This window comes from Parambassis ranga, unplaced genomic scaffold (assembly GCF_900634625.1).
Source record: "Parambassis ranga unplaced genomic scaffold, fParRan2.1 scaffold_21_arrow_ctg1, whole genome shotgun sequence".
Classification (NCBI taxonomy): Eukaryota; Metazoa; Chordata; class Actinopteri; family Ambassidae; genus Parambassis; species Parambassis ranga.
Window position 1 is genome coordinate 5,740,990 of NW_021144767.1, and position 21,901 is coordinate 5,762,890.

General features: G+C 41.9%; 1 protein-coding gene across 1 annotated transcript; it reads right to left on the reverse strand.

Annotated features, from left to right (window-relative positions):
- Positions 1-5,806: 5,806 nt before the first annotated feature.
- LOC114429888 (uncharacterized) lies at positions 5,807-21,277 on the reverse strand. Its single transcript, XM_028398497.1, has 6 exons — positions 21,264-21,277; positions 20,460-20,725; positions 15,700-16,041; positions 14,984-15,319; positions 11,235-11,336; positions 5,807-6,144 (listed from the first exon to the last, which is right to left on the reverse strand). The coding sequence occupies exons 1-6, from the start codon at positions 21,275-21,277 to the stop codon at positions 5,807-5,809; spliced, it is 1,398 nt and encodes a 465-aa protein (XP_028254298.1).
- Between the last annotated feature and the right edge of the window lie 624 nt (positions 21,278-21,901).

Genomic DNA, 21,901 nt, shown 5'->3' on the forward strand with positions numbered 1-21,901 from the left:
AAAATGTACTGCCTGGACTTCTCTGGTCCACATTTCCTTTTGGTCTGATTTACCTGAAACATCAGAAACTCTACATACATCTCAGTCAGGGACTTGGGCAGGTCTCTGGTTTCCAACATGTCCTCCAGAACTGTAGCAGTGATCCAGCAGAAGACTGGGATGTGGCACATGATGTGGAGGCTTCGTGATGTCTTGATGTGGGAGATGATCCTGCTGGCCTGCTCCTCCTCTCTGAACCTCTTCCTGAAGTACTCCTCCTTCTGTGGGTCAGTGAACCCTCTGACCTCTGTCACCACATCCACACAGTCAGTAGGGATCTGTTTGGCTGCTGCAGGTCGTGTGGTTATCCATATGCGAGCAGAGCGCAGCAGTTTTCCATTGATGAGGTTTTTCACCAAGATATCGGTGGTGGTGGACTTAGTTACATCAACAGAGTGACTATCGTCAACATGAAGGTCCAGATGAAGGCGGCTCTCATCCAGTCCATGAGACACAAACAGAAGCTTGAATTCACTCTTGTCGTAGTTGCTGTATCCTGATGATTCTAAAGCAGTAAAGATGCAATTAAGAGCCTCCTCTTTGATGCCCTTAGCCTCTGGGATACATTCATGAATGAGGTTTGCCAAACTGAACTGTTTTCCCATCAGTGGATTCAGCTGACGGAAGGAGAAGGGGAAAATGAGATGCACATCTTGATTGGCTGTTCCTTCAGCCCAGTCCAGCATAAACTTTTGCACCAGGAAGGTCTTTCCAATTCCTGCGATTCCATTGGTCAGCACTGTTTTTACAGGTCTTTTTTTTCCAGAAGGATGTTGGAACATGTCTCTGGGTTTGACAGATGTCTCAGTGTCTCTGGGCCTCCAGACTTTCTGGATCTGTTGGACCTCATGCTGTGTGTTGATGTGTATGTCACGGCCGGCTGTGATGTACAGCTCTGTGTAGATATCAACCAGACACCCTTTATCTTCTGCCCAGCCTTCTTGTGCATACAGAAACCTGTCCTGGAAGTGTGATTGGAGTTTCTGTTGGTAATATGTGATGTGGCGTGGCTCTGGTACTGGAACCATCCCATCTGTCAAAGACAGGGAGTAGGTTAGTGTGTGTACACATACAGACATTGAGCATTAACTTTTAGAGGCAGCCCAGTCTGTTCCTACAAAGCAATACAGATCCATCATTGTCCAAAACACGTCTCTGATGCAGATGATTCAACATGGCCGACACAAAAGTGCCACACTGTTCTCATGCGAAAGTGTTAAAGCTACAGAACATCTCATCAGTGTGAATCAGGTTCCTCAGTCTCACTCCTCCTTTCATGACAGATTAGTGCCCCCTGCAGCGCTGGTCCAGTTCATCTTTAATTGATCATGCTGTGTTCAACTAAACAGGCATTTATTACACTAACACAACTAAACAGTTCTTATTTCTACACTGAAATAAATGTTAATTAGTTCTTAAAACAAGGACTTGAATTGTGCCATTAGTATGAGAATTAATATGTAAATATTTGTTTCCAAATGTATTTCTGTAAATTATTTATTGTGATACTATATTTGAAAGATGTCAGCGTGACAGTGTTCAGGGTGTGGTTGTGTTGTTACTCAGTTGCATTCCCTGTTAGTTTGTATCACTTATCAGTTAGTTATGAGTTATTGATCTGCACCATCAGTGAGGAGGGCTGTTAGTGTGTATGTGTCAGTGGTGGAACCTACCTAAGTATTTGTACTTCGTTACTGTGCTTAAGTAAAAATAATAGTGCACACTTTATACTTTTACTCCACTACATTTTGCAAAAATAAAATGTACACATGACAAATTGCGATTAACTGCGTTTAATGCTATGAAATTCTTAGATATAAATAATAAAAAATAAATGTGCATCGTTTGCATCAAAGTAATATATTGAACTCATATTTAAAGAATCTCAAACTGATAAAAGTATCAATGTAGCTAATATATTTCACTATGTAACTGATTGATCTATTACTATATATTGATATATAGTCATCTCCCTGAACACACCTGGTCCCACCAAGCGATTCACAACCCGATCCAATCACATGACTCGACTGCTTCAAACGTCACTGAAGTGGTTCAAACGTCACTAGTCACGTGACAGTGGTTCCAAACAATTGCTTCATGAGCTTCCGCATGTGTCGGAGCCTCGGGTGTCAGAGGACCGTCCTTACCTGTCTCTACTCCACTACAAATGTGAAGTCTGTAGTTAAATGTACATTTATGAATACCAAACAGGAGAGTGGTGGTTGTCTCCAGGAGTGTGGTGGTTTAGAGCGGCAAGGTGAGTTCCAGTTAAAGAACTAGGATGCACATGTCCTGTTAAAGGCTGATTTGTTTTACTGTGGTCTGTAATAACAACAAAGGAAAAACAGAATTCAATAAACTAAATTGCAAGTAACTGTATTCAGCACTCAAATATGTAACACAAATCATGAACCGTAAACGAATCCTCTCACACGAAGCTCACGTATCCCGCATATTAGCTTGTTAGCTATTAGCTTACCAACATAGTAACACAAGATAGCATTAACTAATGCATAACTAAAACTACACAATAATAGCACAAGACGGCCGTTTATAACGCCATTTATCTCACCTTCTGGCATCTACGCACAGCAATAAACCAGGGAGACACACGGTGATTAGGAACTTCTAATCATCCCCTGGAGACACACTCAGAACACGGACCTGTTCTCCGACATGGGTGTGATGCGTTCAATGACGTCAGAGCTGCTATGGTGCGTTCATGAACGTCAGACATGTAAAACTTAAACTTACAAGGAAACAAACTAATACTGAAAGAAACTCAGTAAATAAGGTAATAACAGTCACACTTTCTAACAAACAACAACTCACAGTTGTGTTTCTTACAGTCCGATAGCAACCGATTAGTTCGCAGTTTCTCTTTAAAACGCAGAATATGAACCATCTGAAGCTATAAAACATAAAAACATCAGCCAATCCTCCGGGTGGACCCTGTAGGAGTATTGGCTGGTCGTCCCTCTCTACGTGCATGATGGCCGAAGCCACAGACCGCAGCTCGTCTTCAGGTGATTTGCATCCATGTGATTGGAGGCAAATCAGGGTGAGGTCCGAGAGAAAGGGGCGTGTGTTTAAATCTGGCTGACTCTCACTGAGTTTTCAAAACCTCCTACCCTACCTTTAAAATGATTTCTTTGATTATTTTATCCTGTTCAGATCCTTTGCAATGGAAATCAATAATATATATTTGGTGCGTGAGTACTTTTAATACTTTAAGTACATTTAAAAGTAAGTACTTAAGTAGGATTGTTCTGCACTTCTACTTTTATTTAAGTATATATTTTGCTGGGTATTTGTACTTTTACTTAAGTACCAAGCTTCAGTACTTCCTCCACCACTGGTATATATGTGTATTTGCCAAAGTCAAGGTTGGTGAAGGCCTGGGTGGTTGAGTTAATCCACACTCTCCACCTGGATTGCTATACTGCTAAAGTGGAAATTAAGTCTTGCAGTCAAGTCTCTTATGTTGTCATGAGGTCACAACACATATGAGTATGAGTCAGGGCTGTGCGATTTGACGATAAATGATCGTGAAGGATTTGAACGTATCGGCGATCTACCAGAACGGACAGATCGTTTTATCGTCCATAGAGCACGTTCTATTAATTGCAGTTCTATGTTCGCGCAGACGCATGAGTTTTTTTCCTCGTCCAACTCTCAGTGCGCTTAATGTGAACACGACCAACCAGTGACAGCCTCCCTGTTAGGAAGCTACGGCTGAAAACGAAAAGAGAACGGAGCAACTGGTCCCTAAAACGAACTCCACCTTTATGTTCGGTGCTGTTTCTGCCGGCAGCAGCGAAGTGTCTTTTAAGCCTGTGTGCATGTGTGTGTGTGTGTGTGGCATGTGTTGCAGTGGAAGGGCCGCGTGTATACGAATGTATTATAATGGTACGAGCGCGTACGCGCCCACCTCTCTGAACATTACCAGCTCGTTATATTCAGGTTCGCTGCTGTTGTGCCGTCAGCAGCTCTTCTACACCTGTGTGTGTGTGTGTGTGTGTGTGTGTGTGTGTGTGTGAGGGCCCCATGTGTACATCAGATGCAGACAGAGGCAGCAGCTGATGACGTCACCAAAACAATAACGCAGCCATTTGATGAAGAGGCTCCATATGAGGACTCTAGTAAACGGTGGACAGAGCTGACAGCAGCAGCTCCGTTTGTCCTTAGACATGATTCCCATTAAAGTTTGATCGTTTGGTCTAAATCACATTGAACTTTAAGAGTTACTTAAGTCTCAATACTGTATTTATTGTTTAACCTTAGGAGGCACACTTCAGTCTGTTTAAATGACTGTTGAATAATACTTTACAGAATTACATTAGTCTTCTTTTTAACCTATTTGAAATAAAACTTTATTTTGTTCTGTAATTGTTATTTAAATGTTCATGTTTATTGAAAACGAATACTGAGTGCACGTTATCAGAGTTGTTGTTTGCCTTTAAAATCTACTGACAGTTTTTGAGAAGTGACTACCTTAAGGCTACCTTAAGTCATTTACACGGAAACATGCAAATTAGTGTCAATGTAAAAACAAATCGTGATAAAATCGAGATCGTGATTTTATCATTAAAGAATCGTGATATAAAATTTTTGCCATATCGCCCACCCCTAGTATGAGTTTTGAGGCTTTGTTGAAGCTTCGACCCCTGATTCAATAAAAAGGTTCATTACTCCAGGCTTCAACGACACAGTGCTCGGGTAGGACATCTAGTGGTGAATAAGATGCATTGCGGTGTGTGTCATTGGTTCATGGATTGGTTGGGATTTGAATCGCCGTGCTCAGTCTCGTTCGACTACACTACATGGTTGAATGTTTCAGGCTGACACAATAATATACATATATTACATTTTCAGTTTGACTGCAGAAAATTACAGTACGATTTGAAGTAAATAAATCATCATTAGGGCTAATCAAAAATCAAGATTAATCCAATTCAAGTTTTTGACACAATTAAAGCATTTGCGGGGGCATACGAGGCTGGATGGTGGTGTAGGGGAGTCATTGTGGGTTTAGGAGCGAGAGGCACACACACAGAGAGTTTGTCTATCCAAGAGAAACGTGATAACATTTATATTTTGATATTAATAATAAAATAAATGTTGAAAGTTTGTATCTAATTAATATATTTAACTCATATCTAATCAATGTATCAGTGTATCTAATATATTTCACTAATTAATTAATATATTACTATATATTGATATATCTACATTAAATAAGGGATGTCCTATCCCTGAACACACTCGATCACCAAGTGATTCACAACCCGAACCAATCACATGACTCGTATGCACTCAACTGCTTTGAACGTCACTGGGTGTCAGAGAACCATCTTTATTGACAGTTCTCAGCTGCTGCTCAACATGCTTCACATGTCTTAATTAAACTTACCAACATCTCTGTGTTAGTACCTGCAACACTGCAAGACTTAAAGGTCCACTTCCATGGCTTAGCCACAGAAGGAACCAGGTGGCAAGAACATTTAACTCTAACTCTGGAAATTTCTAGAGGGCCTTTTAATAAAGAGAGTTAATTACAAACCAAAAACTGGGGCCTTCCAGTCTACAGGACCCCATACCTACATCAGATGTGTTTAAATTCAACATAACATGTTTCACTCATAATGTATTAAACACTAACATAGCATTGGCTCTGTAGTCATGGAAATAAAGGGTGTGACAGAGCTAGATGTTGGTCTGCAGAGCTCCATGCTTTTCATCTGTTTGCTCCATTGTGTTAGTGTTAACACTGACCTTTGACATTAAGCGTCACTCTTTTCTTCATCAGGATGCGTCCCCCACTGCTGTAGGCGGTGCAGGTGTAGATGTTGTTGTCTTCATCTGTGGGGTGTCTCAGGGTCAGACTGAAGTCTCCAGGTTTCATTGGGTCTTTATTCATCTTTGCTCTTTGTGTGTACAATGCATCCTGTTGTTCAGGTCGATCAGAGCCGTTCTCATGCATGTGAACCGTCTGGTTTTTACTGTCCATCCACTCCACTTTACTTTTTTTAGGCAGGCAGACTATGGTTTTGCAGGGCAGCAGGACAGAGTCGACATGTGAATCCACTTCCATGTAGTAATCTGAGGGACAACAAATAGCAACATGGGCAGTAAAGACATAGTAACTGCTCTGTAGTGCTTTCTATGTACCTAATGCACTTTTCTTTGCATTGATCCTTTCACATGCGAATTCCCCCCATCTATTGTTGAAGGATTTCACTCAACATTGTATTCCAAGTTTACAATAACAGAGTGTGGGTCTGAAATGATAAGCCGACCCAGAGCGGTGTGAAGATACAGCTTTTATACAGGTGGGGTAGTGGGTGTTTTCAAAGGTAGGGCTCAGGAAGACAACTTACAAAGAATGAAGGGAGCAAAAGAGTAGGTGAGGAAGAAACAATAACAGGAGAAGGAAGACCTTAGGGATATCCAGGGGCCGTATTCACAAAGATTCTTAGAAATCCCTTATCTTAGCCTAAAAAAAATGAGTAAGGACTAGCTTGAAAATGATTCAACATTCCCAGAGCGACTCTGAGGAAGGAGCAGACTAAAGGTTTTAAAGAGGTGTGGTTGGCCCAGTTGTTTTAGCAGATGTGATTGGTTGACAGAAAAACATGAGAATATGTTGCTAATACATAAGCAGCATTAATTGGACAGTGACAGTGGCCGTATGCCCCTTAAATCACCTTTAAGATAACAGTCCTTACTAAGATTTGTAGTCATATTCAACCACAAACATGATTCCCGCTGTAGTTCTAATCTGTAACTTTTTATGAGTTCAGCGTCATTCACAGTTTGGAGAACGTTTCTCCTCTCTGTCGCTCTGCCATGTTCTCCCTGTTCAAGGAACGATTAAACCCTCTATTAAGTCCTCCTCTCCACTATTGACAGTTTTTTACCTTAAGACAACTTTTATCTTTACTGGGATTTAGTCTTAATTATAAGGGAAGAATTTCAACACTAAGGGAAACTGTTAGCACTAAAAAGCCTTCTTTTTGAGTCACCTTCCGTGTTCCTGTGTTCTTGTATGTTTTGGATTATTCTTTACTTGGGTTTTTCTTAGTTTGATTTAGTATTTAGAGTAGTGTTTTGTTTTTGAAATAAAACTTCACCTGGCATGCTGAATCCTGCCTGCACCTGAGTCCTCGTTCAGCAACTCTCCCTGACACCCTCTGTTTTCCACAACAACACACTGAAAAAAGTGAACTCAGTGAGTTGTTGGATCAAATGTCCAATTTAATTATGTGTGTGCTACGTGTTAATGCAACACAAACCAACTAAGTAAATTCAACACAACACTGTTGAGTAAATCGCACAATCACCAATGTGATACCTATACCAGTTGTTGGCTGTGTGACATGCACAGTTCCCCTGATGACGTACACTCAAAAAGTGAACTCAGTGGGTTGTTGGATTAAATAAATGTAATTATGTCCAATTTCATTTTTGTGTTTTGTGTCTGGGTAGGTCTTTCCTGCCACCTAGTTCCCTCTATGACTATGCTCATGCAAGTGGACCTCTAAGTCTTGCAGTCTGACAGGTATTAACAAACAGATGTTGGTAAATTTCATTAAGACATATGATGCACATTCTGAAATACTGTAAAGTCATGGTCTTCAAGTCTTATTCATCAGGGTGTTTTTATAGTCATGAGATTGATTTAATGCAACTGGGCTCAAAGTTTTTCTGTAGACATTTCGTCTTCTTTATTTCCGGCAGACTAGATGCCATATGGCATATTGCTGCCTCCCACAGGTCAGGTTTGGTAATGGCTTGATGTATGTACATTCATTTCAGAGGGAGAGAACTCCTGTTGCTGTGATAAAATTCAAAACTGCTTTCACAATGTGTGGCTGGTTTTCAGATGGGTTTAACATGCCTCGCAGTGATGATCTGATAATTCCAGTGTCCAGTAGAGCATAAATAATTGCTCTCTCTGATCTTTATATAACCAACAGTCCATCAACACATGCTCAACTGTTTGGAATGTATTGCAGACTCTGCAAAGACCGTCTTCATGCTTCCCAATCTTTTGAAGATCCCATGCCAAACCACAATGACCTAATCTGAGTCTGGTCATAATTACAGCCTGTCTTCTTCCTTGACCAAGATAACATGGTTTTGTATTTACTTTGTTTTGAATAGAAATGTGGAATGTGGAATATTCTTTTATGACAGACCCCACTCACTCACACCCATACACACTGATAAATTAGGCTTCATTCTTAAGGCCATTTTGGCGCCCAGAGAAACCCCACTGACACTCAGCCTTCTCAGTTCTATACAGCATTATTAGTAATTCAATAATAAGATCTGGCCGGGCTCCCAGACTACCCTTCTCCAACACTTCTAGCACAATCAGAACATATAACCTCCTCCACCCATTTTAACGCCCAGCAGCAGTCAGCTCTGTTGTATAGACTGAAACCCCCTCAGACATTCAGATGAGCTTTAAAATATCATACTGTGGTATGTAAAAAGCAAAGACAGCTGCACCACTCTTTGGGTCCTTAGCTCCATCAGTGTAAATCTGAAGGAACCCATTCCAACCAGTTTCAAGTCTGTGTCTCACCATGCTATTATAACCAGAGTTTTGATCAGTTTTAATGTTAAAATCAACTTCTGGAGCGGGCAGAAGCCATGCTGGTAAAACTGGCCAGAGGATCAGAGGAGCCACCCCCTCTCCATTTCTTGACTCTTCCTAAAAACAAAGCTCTCCTTTCTTATTCGCCCCGCTCCCCACTCCCAGGTATCATGCATCTCTGATTTGTTGGATGTTTTCCTTCATAACCTTTCAGTTTAACTATATATTGCATTGCAAGTCTGTCCCTTCTCAAGAATAAAGGTGTTTCAGCCATCTCAACAAGTAAGGCTGGGATTGGAGTAGCACGGAGGGCCCCACAGCACACTCCGAGGGCTTTTGCCTGGACGACATCAAGTTTTTTCAGTGCTGACTCAGCTATCTGTGGACACTGCTCATACACATATTTACACACTCTAACAGCCCTCCTCACTGATGGTGCAAATCAATAAATCTCATAACTATTAGTGTTGGTAAGTTGGTAACTCTTTTTACTCTCGAACACTAAATTGAATGAATCTCTTTGTGAGTCATTTCGTTACTTTTTACAGCAGGTGGTGCTGTTTCCTTCTTGTTGGCATTGTAGAAAAATGCAGCGGTTCTCAGACACTAAATACTGAAGACAACATGGTTTGTTTCAGCTGACAAAAGTATAATGCACAACTACCACCAGCAATTCAAAGCATGTGAAAATACACACCACAATAAAGTGACTTCTGTCCTGCATCCTCCCTGCCATTGTTATTTTTAACAGTGCAACAGTGACAGGTAGCTGTCACATGACAAATGAACGAGAGACTGTACTGCTCCCCACACAGCCTGAGCTGTGAACAAGAATGATGACAAATCTGTGCAGCCTGTCACATGACAAATGAACGATGAACGAGAACAAAGAACAAATCTGTGAATCACTCACTGATATGACTCGCTGCTCCAGAGTCATGTAAAAGATTGGTGACGATATTGAACGAAACGTTTGTGGATGGATGGATGGATGGATGGATGGATGGACATTTATTTGGAATTTACTTAGTTGGTTTGTGTTGCTTTAACAAGTATACATTTTAAGTTACACTTATTAAATTGGTTTAGGTTTTAAAACCAAACACAAAATCCTAATTAAAGTGCACAAAATTACATTTATTTGATCCAACAACTCACTGAGTGCAGTTTTCACATGGTGCACATATCATTGTTTTCAAAAAACGTTCCGCTTACATTAACCTGCATAAATACGCTCCCAAGAGCCATCATAACTATGCCAAGCCTGTGGGTGGCAGTCTGGCTCTTTGTGTCAGAAGTTGTTCTAAAGTTGCTGAACCTGGAGACCTAACATGTCTCTGCTCCTCTACACAGTAAGAGGAGCTGTATTTGTAAATGCAAACATAAATGTGCTTACACCAACAGAAATGCAAACGCTACCATGCTTCCATTACTAGACTACAAAAAAGGTCTGCTGCAAACTCACTTTTTCTCTGTTTTTGTCTCCGTTTTTCCTAAATCTCCATTTTTGCCTGAGTTTTTAAAAAGATTCGTTTTCAGAGGCGAAAAACTCTGGTTATGTGTAAATGAAAGGCACAAATGAAGGGAAAAGTCTGTTTTTACAGCTACCCGTGTATGACAACAACCTGGAGCTGAATGCCCAGAAGACAGTGGAGACTTTCAGAAAGTACCAGCTCCATCACCCCCCCTCACCCTGACAGACACCCCCATCTCCACAGTGGACTCTTTCCGCTTCCTGGGTACCACCATCACCCAGGACCTCAAGTGGGAGCTCACCATCAGCTCCCTCATCAAAAAGGCCCAGCAGAGGATGTACTTCCTGCGGCAGCTGAGGAAACTCAAGGTGCCAGCCAGAATGATGGTTCAGTTCTACACGGCCATCATTGAGTCCATCCTCACCTCCTCCATCACAGTGTGGTACGCTGGGGCCACTGCCAGGGACAGGCACAGACTGCAGCGTGTTGTGCGCTCTGCTGAGAAGGTGATCGGCTGCAGCCTGCCATCTATCCAAGACCTGTACGTCTCCAGGACTCTGAGGCGTGCAGGTCGGATCACAGCTGACCCTTCTCACCCTGGACACGGACTCTTTGAGCCACTCCCTTCAGGCAGGAGGTTACGGTCCATTCGGACCAGAACCTCACGCCACAAGAACAGCTTCTTCCCCTCTGCTGTTGGACTGTTCAACTGTAAATAATTACACTGTTCCACTCGTTCATATAAGGGTCCATGTTTGCCAGTACAACCACCACTCATGTTCTGTTCTGTTCATAGTATGTCTGTTATGTCATGTCAATTTGTTTGTCGGCTTTTAGTTTACATTGTTTACCCATTTACTTGACCTTATCTTATCTTATTTACCTTATTTTTATCTTATTTCATGTTAATTATTATATGTTTTATGTATGCACTAATCACTAAGGCAAATTCCTAGTAATGTGAATCCTCTTTACTTACATGGCAATAAAACATGATTCTAATTCTGATTCTGGAAACGGGGTCTCCCTCAACTTAAAGAAATCCTCAATCTGACATTCCACATTCCAGGAGCCACCACATGTTAACCAGCTATAGTGTTAAAGAGACTCACCTGACTTGAAATAATGTCGAAAATAAAACAAGAGGCCACCAGAAACACCAAGAACCACGACCAGGAGAATGATGAGGACTTTGGCCCAGGTTGGCAAACTTTCTGTGGAGGAACATGAAGAACAGGTCTGTACATGTGTAACAAGTAGGAGAAAGACCAAAGCAAACTCAACAGGTTGGATGGCCATCATGACTTTGACAATTTACACCATTGGTATGCGGACGAACTCCTCCTAGGGATTTGGCCCAATTGACTTGATATTTAGGGGATGTCACCTGAAGGACCTGCTGATCAAACGTTATCTAGGGCTGTAATCAACCAAAGAAAGTCTTGGTCGACCGAAACCCTCAAGTTTCGACCAAAAATCGACTAATCGGGGGGGCTATTTACATCACGTGCATCTGTGCAATATCACCGCTCTGGATTTCCGAAAAATACCCTCATCTAGTGATATCAGCACAAAACCTACTGTTATGTTATAATATTTACAGACACTATCACTTCGCTCTGTACATGTCCTGCACACAGAGTGACGCTGAACACAGGAGCGCAGCTTGACGTTTGGATGATGGGGAGACTTAACATGCAGCCTGGTCTGGGTGTATCTAAAGCATGCTGCCGCTGTTGTGAGTGGGTACGCCTAAAGTTATAAAACAATTTATTAGACTAAGACATTGAAATACGTCAAATGTTCATATGCTTAAAACGGACGGGGCAGCCTGCTTTATTGATCTGCAAGGGGAAATTCAACCGTTTTTCGGGTGTCTATTTTCATGAAACGCTGCCCCACTGCAGATGTCTCTGACATGGTAGAGGAGGACTGACTTAAATGACACGGTCAAAACTAAATAAATATTCAGAAAACCATTGGGCCCATTAGCACTTGGTACATTCCTCCTGATAAAATTAACGGTACAAAAAGTCGACCAATCAGAATTTTGGTCGAACCAGAACGTGCCGACCAATAAATCGACCAGTGAACTGGGAGATTTCAGCCCTAAAGTTATCAAAAGCTTTTCTCTAAGTTAAAGATTGTGGCCTCTGTGGCTCGCCAAAATCTGTTGACGTTTCATGATTTTGCCATGAAACTTCGAACAGTTCGACTCAACTTTGCCGTGCATCGTCTCAACGTCCTCAGTTTTTTTTTCATGTCATAACCGCCCATCCCTGAGCATGTGTGCATGCTGATGAGTCACCTGCAGAGCGCCACTTACAGGAAACCGGAAGTAACTGCTGCTTGACAATTTTCATGTATGAATCAAATGTTTTTGGATGTTTGATACACAGACGGGTCTCCACTATTCTCATGGGGTCTGGCTCCATCCAGTGGACAAACATGGTACTGCAGCTGGTATAACTCCATCACAGATGCTCCAAAAATCATCAAATGTTTTACATGTGATACAGACCCAACCACGACCATGTGTGGGCATCTGTGGACAGCGCCACCTACTGTAAACAGGAGGTTACTGCACACTAACCATTTTTACATATGTCGACAGATTTGTTGACTCACTGACAGCTCCTTTCCTGTAGATGGCGCTGTGCAGGTGACTCATGAGCATGCAGACGTGTCCGGGGACGGACCGTTATCACATGAAAAAACTTTAAGGACATTAGGATGATGCACGGCGAACTTATGGCAGAGAGACAGCACAGGCATCTCCAAACAGAAAGAGGTAACTAGAAAAAATCTCGAAAGAATGTCAGTGTTGGCTTACGGTGGTGTAATCTATATGCATGCTTCTGCTCAGAGTCAACAAACTCTTCACACTGCCTACCATGGAGCCCTGAGGTTCGTCACAGGTCTCAGAGCTCTGACGCATCACTGTGTGCTTTATGATCGTGTTAGCTGGACCCTGTCATCTCTGTAATGTATAAGTGTAAACTGGGCCAGCAAAGCATAGCTTCCTACAGCCTTTGGGCCTTAATTTAGTATCTGTTCCAAAAGTTTGGGGTTGAGTTGGGAAAGAAGGCTTTTCGTTTCGTGGCCCCCACTGCTCAGAATCTTTTACAAGTATTACTCAGTATTAGTTTTCAATAAACATGGAAATTTAAATAATTTAGAACAAAATAAAGTTTCTTTCAAACAGGTTAAAAAGAAGGCTCTAATGTAATTCTGTAAAGTATTATTCAACAGTCATTTAAACAGACTGAAGTGTGCCTCCTAAGGTTTACTTTAAATATAGTATAGAGACTTAATGTTGATGAAGATTCTCAGTCATCCAGGTCTTGTAGAGTTTTCTTGAAAACGTTTCACTGCTTGGATGAGCAACAGAAAACTACAAGTCCAGACGCCTTGCTTCAATCTTCTCTACGTATAGAGACTTAAGTAACTCTTAAAGTTCAATGTGGTGGCAGCAACAGCAGTGAACCTCAATATAACGAGCTGGTAATGTTCACAGAGGCGGGTGCAGACGTGCTCGTAGCAAGATAATACATTCGTATACACGTGGCCCTTCCACTGCAACACATGCCACACACACACACACACACACACATGCACACAGGCTTAAAAGACACTTCGCTGCTGACGGCAGAAACAGCACCGAACATAAATGTGGAGTTCGTTTTAGGGACCAATTCCTCTGTTTTCGTTTTGTTTTCAGCCGTAGCTTCCTAACAGGGAGGCTGTCATTGGTTGGTCATGTTCACATTAAGCACACTGAGAGTTGGCTGAAGGAAAAACTCATGTGTTTGCACAAACATAGAACTGCAATTAATAGAAGCTGCTCTATGGACGATAAAACGACCTGTCTGCTCTGTCAGATCGCCGATACGTTCAAATCCTTCACGATCTTTTATCGTCAAATCGCACACTCCTAGTCCTTATACATATATCTGTATCATTCTGCGATCATTTGTTTCTGAATTCATCTCCTCTCAGGAGTAAGAGAAACAACATTACTAAGACAAATGAGGTTGAGTGTTAAAATGTTCTAGAAAGTTCATACATTTTAAAAAGTCTCAAAGAGATGTCTTTCGAGCACATCATGGATGTTTGTGTTGATGGTTTAAGTTTTCAAACTCAAAATTGACAAAAAACAGAATTTAAATCACAAGGTGTCAGTAATAGGTCTTTGTCTTTGAGACTTTCAAACAACCAGGTGAAGGTCTCACCATCATACACCCATCTCCGAAACACCCTGTAAATGTACCAAAACTGGAAAAGAACCCTTTTTCCAGCTTTCAGTCAATTTGATGGAATAAAACTTACTGTGCGACAAGGAAAAATGGTGACCGTACACTCGGAGGCGTGGTCAAGTTTAACACTGTGTGAATCTGTCCTAACACTAACTCTATTGGTGTTATATTAAAGGTCGGGTAGGAGGTTTCATTCTGATGCACAATTAGTGTAACTTCTCTTTACAATCCGATAGCAACCGATTAGTTCGGCAGTTTCGCTTTAGAACGAAGAATATGAATCATCTGAAGCTATAAAACTCTAAAAACATCAGCCAATCCTCCGGGTGGACCCTGTAGGAGTATTGGCTGGTTGTCACTCTCTTCCTGCTCAGCACCAGAGAGGTACATGCATGATGGCCGAAGCCACAGACTGGTTTGGAGGCGTGGCTTTGGGGTGAGCTTGAGAGAAAGGGGCGTGTGTTTACTTTCAAAATCTGGCTGACTCTCTGAGCTTTCAAAATCTCCTACCCTACCTTTAAACTCCTTAAATTGATTGAAAGAGAAAACAGACGATGTGATTTGTATCTACATCACTGACCACTGACTTCAGACCAACCTCTTACCTCTGACGTGAGTCAGCTGTATTTTCTCTCTCAGGATGTCTCCGGCCATGTGGACAATGCAGGTGTAGGTTCCACTGTCTCTGTTTGTGGGGTATTTCAGGGTCAGGCTGAGGTCTCCGGTCTTCAGCAGGTCTTTGTTCATGGTTGTGCGTCCACAGTAAAGATCATCCTGTTTTTTAGTGTGCTCACTATTGTTTGTAAAAAAAAGCACCGTCATGAAGTTCAGATCAGAGCGAGTCCACTCAACTGTGGTGTCTTCAGGCAGACCAGCTTTTGTTTTGTAGGGCAGGACAACAGATTCCACCCCCTCCATCGACTTCACCTGAACCTGGTGGACTGAAAGGACAATGAACATGATATCAACCAGGAGTAGCAGCATTACCTTAACTTACGACCTTCAAATTATTCATTTCTTCTCCATCACTTGGAGCTGCAGGCCATGTCAGCCATCAAGCGCTGTGAGATTTTTAGGTTCTTAGTTTCAAAATGTACCACAAGAAATGGATTATTGGTGCATGTGTGCACATAGAAAAGATGTGACTGCAGAAGATTGCAAACGATGTGAAATCAATCATTTCTATTTTGGTGTGTGTGCTGACCTCTGATCTACAGTGTCCTCAGAGTCAAAACAAATTTCCAACCTTTACATTTGACCTGACATGACACCAGTGCTAGCTGACCTCTGACCTGTATCTAGTGCAAGGTGTGCTGCTGACCTTTGACCTGCAGGTATACATCTGTCACTTTCAGTTCTCCTCTTCCATCACTGATGCTGCAGGTGTAGACACCACTGTCTGATTGTTGGGGTTCTTTCAAAGTGAGACTTAGGTTTTCAGAGTCTAAAGCGTCCGGCTTCATGGATGTGCGTCCATGGTAACGGGGGTTTTGTCCTGTTATATCACCATTTTCATCTCGCCTGTGCACAAATTTGGGATCAAGATCATTCCGAGTCCACATCACCATTGGGTTGAAATCAGGGGCAACTTCTTGGCAGGGCAGCAGAACAGACTCTGCCCCCTCATACTCCTCCACCACAGCAGCCAGGGCATGCTGGGAAACTGTGAGGACAGACAAACAAACACAAATCAGATGCCTGATGTGGTTTTGGCCCAGGAGTCACATACTGTAGGTGACTACACATTACCTGCAGGGATCACAGAGATAAGTTTACTGACAGTCAGCCCAAACAACACATTTAAAGAAACAATAAATCACCTTAAAATATCTGTTTTATTACAGAGGAATAGGACTGTTTTCTATTCTGATGGCCACAGATCATTACAGACAGTTCTATCATTCTTCTTCATGTTGGCACATTGGGGACTTGTCCACACACAGCAACAGCTTGAACTGAAAACTGAGTGTGACAGAACACTGCCATGTCTTAATTAGTTTGAGTGCTGCACGGCAACCAAACTCTTGTTCTTCACTCTGTATTTTCTTCTTTCTTTTCATTCTTCCGTACGTTTTTTGGTGCAGCATATCTTCAGCATGCATTGCCTGATTTCAGCCATTCGACTGTCCAAATCTTCCTCTCACAGAGGACATTCTGGGTCAACTTCAGTTTGTTTTTTCAAATATTAAGTAAATTATGCATCATTTCTAACACGGGAGTCTATGGGAGAGGACTGTAAGTCCCACTTGTTTTCATCCTTTGGCTGGGTGTGCCACTTATACTCAGGTGCGACTTATATATTAAAATATAGAATTAGTCAGCCTGTGTCCTGACGTCTCATCACAGATGTAATGGCAGCTGTTCTGTCCCTCTCCTGACGGTTCTCTTCTACCTCCAGCACACTTTGCATTCCGAGCATAGGTGACGCGCACGTTCATGGAACGTGTGCTTGCAGCTGAGCCTCAGACCTCACCTGGCAACAAGGAATTCTATTTTCTGATTGGTCGTTAGGTCGCTAATTCCAGCAGCTATATGAGCGCACAGTAGAACTTGTTGAAATGCATGTGTCTCACTCTCAATGCCCTGCAGCCGTACCATTTAAGTTAAGAGGAATTCAAGAGGCAAGTTACGCTACAAACCTAGTGATTTAGGCTGGCCCGCTGGTGTGACTAATAGTCCGGTGCGACTTATATATGTTCTTTTCTTCTTCATTACACATTTTTTGGATGGTGTGACCTATAGTTACTTAAGTCACTCAAGGGATTAATAAAGTAAATCTAATCTAATCTAATCTAATCTAATCTAATCTAATCTAATCTAATCTAATCTAATGCGGTAACTAGTTCCTCATGCTTTCAGCTACAGAAACTGTATTGGGATTTGTTCAAATATGTTTGGTTTTTAAAATCATAATAAAAATTCATCATTGAAGGGTTAATGAAGTTTTAACAGGCAGCTTATCATGTAGCATGTGTTTACAGAATTACATGTTTATGTTTTAGGAGCATTATAAGAAATGTAAGTAAGTCACCAATGGGTCAAATAGTCAGAGTAAGCTTTTAAGGTGCATCATAACATCACTCTTATGGGAAAGTAATCACTCTCACAGGGGAAGTGTGGTGAACCCAGGTTTATGAACACATGGGATCTGCCCTGAGAGGAGCAACAGGAGTGTGACACACACCTGTGTCTCCAGTGTCATCAGACAGACAGGCAGGTGGACAGCCAGGGCTGTTACCATGGTGACAGGCTGACACACAGAGGCATACAAAGCAGCCATGTTTGTAGTCTTTGTCAGACTTTAAGCATTGTATCTGTCATATTGATCATCCTTCAGCTGGATACTACTTTTCCACATTCAAATCACAGCCTGAGCTTCTTATAGTCTTATGGTTTTATTCATATGGTTTATTCACAGGCTGTTCTTTAAGCTCAGTGACTTCACACTGTTCTTGTATTCAGCAGTTTGTCTCTCATATCTTTCTAATATTCAAATATTTTTATTTTTATTACTGTGAGGCAATCAAACTCTTGTTCTTCCCCCTCTTTTCTTTTAAATAGCACCTTCATCTTTTGAATTCTTAACCGTGTTTCAGTGAATTAAATTCAGATTGCAGATTCTCCAGCAATTCAGAGCAAAGCTTCAGCTGCAGGAATCAAACTTTTTCTTCAGGAAATGCTTTTCTAGTTCCTCTTGTTTTCATGAATGAAGGAATCCAGGTACAATGAGCAGCTAAAAAAACAATATTCTCACCTGGAACAACCTGTTTAACCCTCTGGGCACCCTTCGATTTTGGCTACGTTCAGACCCCTAGGGCCCAAATGTGTACCTCTCTTAAAAGTGCTATAACAATGCCATATATAAATATTTTTTTTTCATTTTTTTAATTTCTTTTCAGCAATGTCAGACCTATCCATAGATATACAATTTTCTATATTTTTGTATGTTTTTGTGTTATTTTTGTCATACAAAACATAGAATTCATAAACAGTAAAACTGAAAATATGCAGATTTTTAAAAACTGAGGTGCCAAGTGGGTCACTTCATATGAGGAATTTACAGCCTTGACTAAGTCAATAATTGATAACAAAATTGATTTTGATGCATTATTAGTAATAAGCCATTATTCCAAAAACTCACACTCGGACCCCTAGGGCCCAAACGTGTACCTCTCTTAAAAGTGCTATAACAATGCCATACATAAATATTTTTTTTTTCATTTTTTTTATTTCTTTTCAGCAATGTCAGACCTATCCATAGATATAAAGTTTTTTATGTATTTATTCTATTTATGTCATAGAATGGATGATTCTGGAGCCTATCCCAGCTAACTTCGGGTGAGAGGCGGGGTACACCCTGCACAGGTCACCAGTCCATCGCAGGGCAACACAGACAAACAACCATTCACACTCACACTCACACCTACAGGCAGTTTAGAGTGAATTAACCTAACTTGTCTTTAGAATGTGGAGGAAGCCTGAGTACCCGGAGAGAACCCACACAGGCACAGGGAGAACATGCAAATTCCACACAAAATCGCCACCCCAGTCAGAATGGAACCAGGAACCTTCTTGCTGTCCTCTTGCAGTCCTCTGCGGCAGCACGGTGGTGCATCATGATGCATTTTGCAGACATGGGCCCCGCATTTGGCACAGTAGCTCCACACTGGAATGCATGTCCTCAGGAAAACAAAAGGTTAAAGGTGCTCTAGAGGCTGCTGATCATCCTGACCTCAGAGCAAAATGTGACAAATAGACACCTTTGTTCATTAGTGGGAGCATCGCTTTGCAAGGGTGTAGTAGCATGGACGGAGGGGGCATGTCCCCACCAATAATCTGACCACCTCCTAAACAATGACAGATTCTCATTGGGTGCAGGAGGGGTTAAATTTCATTGGAATCTTAGGCCCCCACCAATGTCAAACGCAAATCTACACCCTTGTCACTTTACCATTTTTGGAACTCCACTGAAATCTCCAGTTGCTGTCATCCATTTCCTCTGCTTGTTCTTTTTCCTCTTCCTCTTCCTCCTCTTCCTCTTCCTCCTCTTGCTCTTCTTCTCCCTCTTCCTCCCCAGTGGTGCTGCCAAGGTCCTCCTCTGGACAAAATTCCTATGCGGACACTTCCTGGCTGTCAGAGGATGATGTGTTTTCATCAGTGGCCTTGGGGGACCTCAAAATGGCAGCAAGTGCCTCTTCAAAATTTAATCTCCTCTTCATGGTTGCTCGTGGTGGCATGACTGGCCAGATAAACTGTACCATGTTCTTCTAGACTTCAAAGATGCACCTACATAAACATGGTGCACACATCCAATAGGAGAACAGACCCTCTGTATGATCTATCTTTTCATCATTTGAATTTACGTGCACGCACACACGTGCATGCACTCACGTGCACGCATGCACACATGCACACACGCCTGTGCGTGCACACACGCACATACACACAATATATTCTCAGCAACACTAACACCACTTGTTTATCAACAGAGCTTGATTTTTTACTTTGATTTAACACACACACTCACACACACACTCACATGCACAATATGATTCTCTATTCTCTCTTTTATATCAAGCTGAACACACCAAAACCATTTTTATGAAGTTCAGTTATTTTATTTCCTTGCATTTGGCAAGGTAATAGAACTAGGTCTTAGATACGTGGGGAAAACATAATAATATGTCAGGATTAGAGTATATCAAAGATTTGCTGATATAATGGGAGTCAATTGGCCAAACGTGTACCTAAGGGTGCCGAACGTAACAAAAGTTTTTATCTCCCATTGTGTACAACTTGCGAAAGTGGGGACAATTGATGTTTGTAAATAATCATAAAAAAATATCCCTGGCCAAGTTTTGTACATTTAGCCTTTAAACTGACAGAGATATTGAGAACCAAAATCCAAAAAAAAGCAAAATGTACACGTTTGGGCCCTAGGATGCCCAGAGGGTTAAATCATAATAGACGGAGTGCTAGGGGTTATTAAAGCCCAGGAGATGCAGTCATCAGTTTAAATGGATACCAACAAAAGAAATGTCAGACTAACATGATAATCAGAGCAGGTAGGAGATGGCTTACCTTGTACAAGGATCAGAAACACCATAAACATCTTTATGTGTTGATCTGCTTCAGTCCGGGACATCAGCAGCAGGTCCTGACTTGATCCTTCCGCCCACCTCTGCACTAACAGGAGTGAAACTATGAGGAAACTGAACGCCTCTCCTTTCCTCAGAAGTGATCTGGCAGGCTGGACTTCATTCCACAGATGTGTCACGCTGTGGGAGGACCAATCAGAGCTCTGCACAAAGTCAAGCTCAGGTTTATGGTCAACAGAACGGGACCCCCTACAGCAACAGTTGGAGAGTTCAAATTTCAGAGTTCATTTAATCAATTTCAACACGTTCAGAGTTAAATTGTGTCCAGTTGTGGAGTTGTTTGACAGAGTTGATGAAAATCACTGCCGAGGTGCAATTAAGCCCCGCCTCTGCCTCCGCCCCAGAATGGCTGACGTGCATGTGGGTGTCAAGTTTCATGCATGGGTGGTGTTAAGGGTAAAACACTAGGAAATATAATAAAAACATACTATATACTATATTATACTAAAAATACTCACATACTTTTATGTTCTTTTTTTTGGTCAGCATTTATTTCACTGCTCCCCCAACCACCCTCACTCATGGTGCAAATCCTCGATTCAGGGACTGAGGCATCTGTTTCCTCATATTTTCCTATTGTGAAGACCATCAGTGAAGAGCGTTGTATGCATGTGTATGTGTAAACATCTGGACAGCACAAGGTGTGGGTGGTTGTGGTGCCCTGTCCTACCTGGTTAGTACTGTGGTTATGCTGGTTGAAGCGGCCTTCTATGCCTCACAGTCTCACCTCATATTTTCCATGTTACTTTTTGAGCGATAACATTATGGCTGTGTCCCAATTCAGGGTCTGCATCCTTCGGAGGACGCAGCCTACGCGGTCTCAGGAAGCCTCCTGAGGATCCTCCGGAGGATCCTCCACCGTTGGTAAATGGGACGGTCTGGCCTTCAAAGCACTTCCTGATTGTGGCGCGACGTCATAAATTTTGCCCCGGGAAAAACAAAAGCAGCGACAGCGACACAACACGGACTACACAACAAGCGGGACAACAGTGTGGATTTAGACATTTGGAATATTTTAATATATTTATTTGTTGTTGGAGGAAGGGGAGAGGCGGCTCCAGCGGCAGCAAAACCGGTGATGGCTCATTTTCTTCAGGCTGGGAGAGCGCAGTGGGGAGGTGACGGTAAGCTGCTGTTTAACCATATTATTGATCATAATTAATATACCAGTTACTGAGCAAACGCTAGATATATAACCAGTAGATAGACAAATATGATTAAATGTAATTTATATTTGATTCAATCGTAAGACTTGATACAGGGTCTGTTTGTAATTTTAATACTTTAAATTAAATAGCTAAATGTGTAAGAACCCTGCAAATAACCCTGAAAGCACTGCTTTAATGTGTCATTAAGCATCAGGTC

Coding starts and splice junctions, on each gene's coding strand:
- LOC114429888 (XM_028398497.1), bottom strand. Junction 11,337..14,983: donor ACAGCTGACTCACGTCAGAG/GTAAGAGGTTGG, acceptor GTTCCTCCACAG/AAAGTTTGCCAACCTGGGCC. Junction 6,145..11,234: donor TCGACATTATTTCAAGTCAG/GTGAGTCTCTTT, acceptor GTTGTCCCTCAG/ATTACTACATGGAAGTGGAT.